General features: G+C 42.4%; 1 protein-coding gene across 2 annotated transcripts; it reads left to right on the top strand.

Annotated features, from left to right (window-relative positions):
- The first annotated feature begins 2 nt into the window (after nucleotides 1–2).
- Nucleotides 3–5,553, top strand: BBS10 (Bardet-Biedl syndrome 10). Of its 2 annotated transcripts, none has more exons than XM_082235637.1 (2): nucleotides 3–307; nucleotides 3,122–5,553. In XM_082235637.1, exons 1-2 carry the CDS (start codon nucleotides 117–119, stop codon nucleotides 5,103–5,105), a joined length of 2,175 nt encoding a protein of 724 aa, XP_082091763.1. In that variant the 5' UTR covers nucleotides 3–116; the 3' UTR covers nucleotides 5,106–5,553. The 2 variants fall into 2 exon arrangements, with proteins under 2 accessions (XP_082091763.1, XP_082091764.1); XM_082235638.1 differs by lacking the exon at nucleotides 3–307 and adding an exon at nucleotides 443–462.
- Nucleotides 5,554–7,281: the final 1,728 nt, after the last annotated feature.

Raw genomic sequence — 7,281 nt, 5'->3', positions numbered from 1 at the left:
GGGGCCGTGCTGCTCAACCAATCGCAAGGCTGGGCGAGGAGCGCCTGACGTCACGGCGTCGCCGAGAGGACGTCGAACGACCGCGCGCCCCCGCCTGGGGCCGCGGTTCCGTTGCCATGGCGACCGCGCGGCGCTTGGGACCGGGGCGGCTGGCGCAGGAGGCCGCCGCGCTCGCTGCCGTCGTCCGGGGCTCCGTGGGGCCTCGAGGAGGGCACGTGCTGCTCACCCGCCCCACGGGGGAAGTGCTGCTTTCCAGGGACGGGCGGCGCGTGCTGGAGGCCTTGAACGTTGAGTCGCCCACGGCCCGGTAATCGACGGTCCCCGCTCCGCCCTTCCTCCTCACGAGCAGCTCCGTGGTCTGGGCCGCGTCTGGGGTTCCGGGGAGGGCCGTGGGCTTAGCCAGGGCGGCGGCCGCCCCGCCTAAATCAAGGAAATAAAGGGGAAATGCTTAAAGTAGAAATGGTGAAAAGTTCTTGACAGGTTTTCTGAGCGCTTGGGGGTGTCAAAAGAAGTAATTCGAAGCAACTGTGGTTGAGACATTGCATTCCGAATCTGGTAGACAGATCCAGACACGGGATAGATAGATAGATAGATAGATAGTTTATTACGGCCATAGGCCCATATTCAATACATCATACAGCAACATAGGTATAACAAGATAAAATTAATAAATAAAATTACGTTTAAATCAAGTACATCTCAGACCGTAAGTTTCTAAATTCCATTAAAATAAGAACAATATAGCGCTTAAAATATCAAATTGTCAGTATAAATCAATATTATTTAGGCAAAACCAATAATCATAGAGTAATCCATTTTTTCTTTTATAGGCTAATATTGTTATCAGAAATCTGGCAACAGAAAGGGACCTACTCGGATCAGATATCGCTGTGAAATTTAGCTCTGTCTCACCAAGATTTGCAACTTAAGTGCGCATACTATTATTATAGTTGCCGGCCCACTCATGAAAACAATGAACAGGGTGGTGATACAATGACGACTACTGCAATCAATACAATATTTTATTTATATTCATTTTTCCATGTTCCTTTTACTTTATTTTTATTTGATTTGGTTTTTCAAATGACAGTTTTACAATCACATACCCAACATACAACATAAACAGAAGATTCCAAAGAATCACCTGAACTTCCCTCCTCCCCTTTGTGGGTCCTATTGTTAGAAAAGATGCAGGTGTAAAAGTCTAATAATCCAAATCTTTTACATCTCCATTATATCCAAAAAGTCACCATTAAACTACAAGTGTTCTTCCATTTCTACTAACAATTTTAACTGTTCACAGTGGTTTTTAAGATAAATTATAAATTTTCCTCGACACAAGTTAATATTACCAAGGCAACTATCTGTAAACAAACAAGAAATGTCCATAAAATGGCAAAAGTAGTTTCTTTCCCAAATAGGTTTTATCTTAAACAGTAACAAACATGGTAAATAAAGAGTTTACCTGTAAAACAGTGCTCATTTCTTCTCTTTCCAAAATAGATTTTATCTTGAACCATTGCGTAATAGAGAGTCCACTTGTGATATACCAGTGGTTCAGTGCTCCGATGTCATTCCATAATCCGATGTTTCATCACTAAAGCGCTTAGTTATCGAGTTTTGTAATAAATAATATGCAAGAAAAGATGGTATGTAAACAACTTAAAGCAGGGGTGTATCTGTCCACATCTGCATGTTTCCATTGGGAGGAGCGTTGTCCTTCAGTTTGTTAAACCTTCTCCTTTCCAGCTGGATACTGGTGCCCCTGTGACTGCCCTTCACCCTAAGATCCCAGGGCAGGTTACACCAAATGAAATCTAATGCTAAAAACAGCTTACAATCATAGAAATAAGGTGGGCCCTAAAAATGTACATCTCAGGTGTCAAAAGAGGTACCCTTGATGGCTGCTCCCATCCAGATAGCTCAGAGGGCCATAATCTATGACTTCCCTCACAAAGGCATCATTTATTTCAGTTGATATCATCCGATGTTTATCATGGTCAAAAACACAAGAAGTCACATGCCCATCCACCTTATCTCTTAAACTGAAAGGCAGCATTTTCTCATAGGGGAGTTTCTCGAGACCCTTAATCGCTTTTGCTGGTGTTCAGTGCACATTTTCCACCAACGTCATTTTTAAGGCATAGTGAACATAGAAACCATGACCTCCACACTGAGGCAGTTTCACAGAAATATTGCCCCCCTCACAGCCTCATAGTTGCCAGTGGCCCATGTATGGAATCTGCCCACAACCATTGTGTTTTTAATGTCTTAGTACAGATAACTCGCATCTCAGGAAGGTTGTAATGTATGATGTTTCGTTGTGTTTTTATTGGAAGGTGCTCAGTCACAATCTGGGTGGGTGGAATAAATAAATAAAAATGGAAACCCTCTGTTCCCCACTTTCCATTTATTTATTTCCTGCACACCCAGCTAGTTTTCCTTGTTTCAGGCTCTGGGAAGGTCCATGGAAGGGCCCTGGGAATCTCCCAGAGCCTTCTCCCAGAGGCTGGTAAGCAACGAAGCACCTTAATAGCTTCTGGGAAGGATGTGTGGGAGCTCTCAAAGTGTCCCAGAGGCCCATAAGAAAGGCTGTGCCTTGCTTACCAAAGTCTGGGAATGTTGAGTGAGGGCCCTGGGAGCTAGACCCTCATGCCACCTTCCCAAAGCCCAGTAAGCAGCCCCCTGACTTTGTGCAATTTTGCGTTTAAAATCAGATCCCTGGAACCGAACTCTCACTTAGGTTGCAAGTTACTTGTATATTGGGATCTTACATAGAAACTGTCTGTATTTTTGTTTTTCTGCTGTAGACTTGTAGAAAAGATAATTCATTTAGAGATATTTCAAATATAGTAAGTTCGCAGTCTACGCAGGGGTTACATTCCAGGGATCACGCCTAAAGCCAAAATCATGTATAGTCAAAACACATTGGGTTCAGTCTTGGGTTGGATTGCCAAAGTCATTTTTCCTGGAATTCCACCCCCTTTCTGCTCCTATGTATGTATGTATGTATGTATGTATGTATGTATTGCCATGCATGTAGAGCTGAATGTGCACAAGTTAAATGCACATAAGTTGTGGGCTTACTTTAAACCATTTGTTTCTCTTTGGCTTTTAACAGAATGATGATTTCATGCATTTCCGCACACTGCAATTTGACTGGGGATGGTGCTAAAACTTTCATCGTAATTCTCTCCGTTTTACTTCAGGAACTTGAAAAACTTGTTAAAGGAAGTAGTCCTTCCTGTTATGAGAAGATCCAAGGAAGAGAGAATTGTAAAGAATTTTTTTACAGACTGAAACAAGTTTCCCAGCTTCTTATAATGATCCAGATGGACATTCTAGATTACATAGTGACAAGAGACCTTGAAAAGCATTTTCATTCAGTATTTTCTGTTTCTGATGAAGAAATAAGTATGAGCACAATGGGGTTGGTACTGGAAGCTTATTTTTCTGGGAAAGTAGGAATCAATAGACAAAAGTTTCTTTCCCAGTTAAGCTGTGATTTCTACTTCAGAGTTACTGCTGGTAAAAATAGGAGTGATGTCCTATGCTTTGTGGATGACTGTTTTGCTGAGTTGCATACTACTGTGACAGGCCTCCCTGTTTCAAGTTCAAGAATCCTAGATGGGCTTATTCTTCACAGAGACTTTGCTGTGTACTGTCCTGCAGACGGTGACAAAAGAGTTCTAGTTATAACAGAACCTATCCAGCCTGCTTATTCTGACTTGGGTGCTGAAGTTGTCATAACTGCTGAAAATCAACATGGGGCATCTAAAACCTGGATTACAAAAAGAACAAAAGCTGTTCTAAAGCACATGCGGGACAATGACATCAAGGTTTTATTGTCAAGTGTAAAACAACAGGAAGCTGTTCATAACTACGCAAAAAGCAGTGGCATATCTATTGTAGAGTGCCTGTCCCCAGAGGAGATATCTCTTATCTACAGGCTCACAAATATTTCACCTTTTAAGCCATCTTTGGACAATATTCACACTGAAATCACAGAAGCCGCTGTTGCAAAATTTTGCCAGCCATTGCACCTTGGTGCCAAAAGATTTGTCCATATAGGCTTTGAAAGGACGTGTGCCCTTCAGCTCCACTGTGTGATTCTCTGTGGGCCAGTGCATGGGGTTACTGAGCAACATGTTTGTGCTTTTCATGGCGCGTTCAAAATGTTGCGACAGATGTTTACGGTTGTTTGTCTGACTGAGCAAAACCTCTCTGAAACACTGCATAATAGTCAGCAGTGTTCTGATGCACAGCAACATTTTGTAGAGAAGCACACTGGCTGCGGTGAGGTTCACGCTTGTGCCAAGCAGCCAAGACCTTGTGGGTGTGAAATGGAAGAGGACTCTGTTGTTTCTGCTTCATCGGTAGACAGAGAGTTGGCCTGTTCATCCATGCATCTGCCTAAGTCGTGGGGCGTAGATTTGGCGCATGATGCCATGTGTTCAGAACCACATGAATGTGAACGTGATTTATTTGACTTGCAAAAGGTGTCTCAGAAACGCAGTCATCCAAAAGGAATATTGAGAATGGACAGGAATGAATCACTTGCGAAAAATCAGCTTGCTCCTACCAGAGCAGAGAGAAGCATCAGTTCCAGAAATGTGCAGCTGCAACTCACTGAGGACACTTGTACTAGGCAAGGCCATGGAGTTAAAGAAGCGGATAATATCAGAAGCCATATTCAGAGTAATTCCAGCTCTTACATAAAGGAGGGATCAGTTTTGCCAGTCGGTGGGATATTCGAGATACTGTTACATTACTACCTGTCCTGCTATGCAAAGCGGTGCCAGTCAGCAAACGTATCCATTCTTTGTGCTGTAATTGCTGATACATTGCTCAGTGTTCCAAAAACCCTCTGTAGGGCACAGAGAAGGGATGCTTTTCCTCAGCTCTATCTTGAAGTTACCAGCGCTGTCAGAAATAATCAACCGCTTCTGCCAAATCAAGAAAGGTTAGAATCAGTGTCCTGTAAGTACCAATTAGTGGCTTCCATTCTTCAATGTGCAGCTAGGCTTTTAAGTATTGATCTTATTGTTGGCATTAAGAGGTTACCTCAGAAGACCGAAGAAAGCGATTCAGAAGCTGATCTGTGAATAAAGGGTTTTCGTATGCAAGTGATGCAGTTGCGAGAACCAGCTACGTCCTTTAGTCTTCCTTAGTCCAGTGTACTTCTATGCAGCCCCAGGACTGTCCAGATCCTAACAGAAAGGTGGAGAGAGGGGACATTGGCTACAAATTTTCTTAAATCCCATAATGTATTTCTGGCCGATAGATTGGGTATAGATTTAGACTAGGAATTGTGACACATTGAGGCTGCAATTCTAAAGTCACCTATCTAGGAGTAATTGAATTCATTGGGACTTACTTGAGGGACGTGCTTCGATAGGTGCCCCAATCCAAATTTTAGAGAGCTCATTTGGAAGGAAACACTGGCGATGATGAAAGCTTTCTGGAAATGTTGGGGAAACTTGCTTCCGCACTACATAGGTTGAGACTGATTTAGCATGTTTATCTCTCTTAATAAACAAAACTTTAAAAGCATGCTATGTTAATTTTATGCCTTGTATAAGTACATCTCCAAAATTCCAGGAGTCAAAAAATGGTTGAACTGAAATACTTGATCGGGGTGTGTGTGTGTGTGTGTGTGTAAAAGTCCACTTAGTATGGTTTTAATGTTATATTCAGGTTCAAAATTTCACCTGGGAACTGTTTGCATTGGAGTGGTGATAAATATTTTTAAGGTAAGACAATAGGATACACTTTGTGTACACTGTTTAAGCTTGTGTCCAGTGTTGTCTTCTATTAGCAAGGAACAGCTCCTCCCTAGAAACAGCTACCCACACCCTGATCAAACTCAGGAGCAGAACAGATAGCCAAATGACTCAGCTATACAGCTGCAAATAAAACATTTTAAGTGTGTTGTAAACTGCATTATACAAATGTGGCATTAGATGGTGATTGTGAGCTATAGAAAAACGTTTTTTAAAAAAGCATTTTCATATGTGTCTAGATTTCACTAAAGTCTGTGCCAAGGCTGCACCTCCAACCCCACCCACCAACCATTATTTCCTCTGACTGCTCTATACAACTGCCTTCTATTCTGATGCTGTTCTCCAAAGCAGCAAGCAAACCCTTAACTAGTCCATGTAATGGTCAACTATCAAGTATTTATCACGTTGATCTCTTGATTCTAAGGGGGCAATGTGGTTATAAATACTTTGATCAAATTAAAGAAATGGATTCGCTGCGGAGGTTTCCAGAATGACAAAGGTATGAAGCAAAACGTTCCCTCCAGTCTGTTTGGGTCATCTGCAAAGTGGTGGCCTGCTTTTGGGAACTGGCACTGAGAAACAAAGGCATTGATCGATTAAGATTTGAACTGGTATATTTGCATTTAACTTAAGCCCCATTGGCTGATTAGATTGGTTGTAACTAGGGCCAGGGCCTTTTCAGTACTGGCCCCGACTTGGTGGAACACTGTCACAAGAGATTAGGGCCCTGAGGGACTTGACATCGTTCCGCAGGGCCTGCAAGACAGAGCTGTTCCGCCTGGCCCTTGGTTTGGACTCAGTCTGACCCTTATGTTTTCCCTCCCCTTATGGTTTTGATCTATGGGCTACTTTTAAAATGAGGCTGCATTTTAATTTGCATTTTAACCTGTATTTTAAATTGGTGGTTTTTTTGTTTTTTCCCTATTATGATTTTACTGTAATTTTACTGGTGTTAGCCGCCCTGAGCCCGGCTCTGGCTGGGGAGGGCGGGGTATAAATAAAATTTATTATTATTATTATTATTTACACATCACTTACTATACACTGGTCTCACTGAAGACAACAGCATTCATCCAGCACAACCAGTCCTTGGTTTGCTGCCCTCAGCTACAAATGATCTTGTACCAGCTCATCCAGTAGGAAAGGTAATGGGCTGTCTTCCTCCTACTTTTCTTTTTTTTTAGCACTACAGTAATTGAATGCCCAAAACACTTCAGACGTGTTATCTCAAAAATCCCCAAAGTCATTTTGAGAGGTATGACATATCTGTTTCCTTATTACAAAATTTGTGGGGGTTAGAGAGAAAGTGGCCTGCCTAAGGCCATCTAGCAAATTCATGGACTTCCTGGTTTCTTGGTCAATATAGTACTTTCCTCTAAGACCTAACGAGAATCTAGATGGAAAAGAAACACCCTGCACTGAGTACAGCAATTATGTAACATAAAAAGGTAAAGGACCCATGGATGGTTAAGTCCAGTCGAACGCGACTATGAGGTTG

This window comes from Podarcis vaucheri (genome assembly GCF_965113315.1).
Source record: "Podarcis vaucheri genome assembly, chromosome: 8".
Lineage (NCBI taxonomy): Eukaryota > Metazoa > Chordata > Lepidosauria > Squamata > Lacertidae > Podarcis > Podarcis vaucheri.
The sequence above is the reverse complement of the archived record's forward strand: the minus strand, read 5'-3'. Positions and strand labels throughout refer to the sequence as shown.

What these genes read in the sequence shown, in the direction of transcription:
- BBS10 (XM_082235637.1), top strand. Translation starts at nt 117, where the DNA reads ATGGCGACCGCGCGGCGCTTGGGACCGGGGCGGCTGGCGCAGGAGGCC. An exon ending in GTTGAGTCGCCCACGGCCCG is followed by an intron (nt 308 to 3,121) that starts GTAATCGACGGT and finishes GGCTTTTAACAG; the next exon opens with AATGATGATTTCATGCATTT.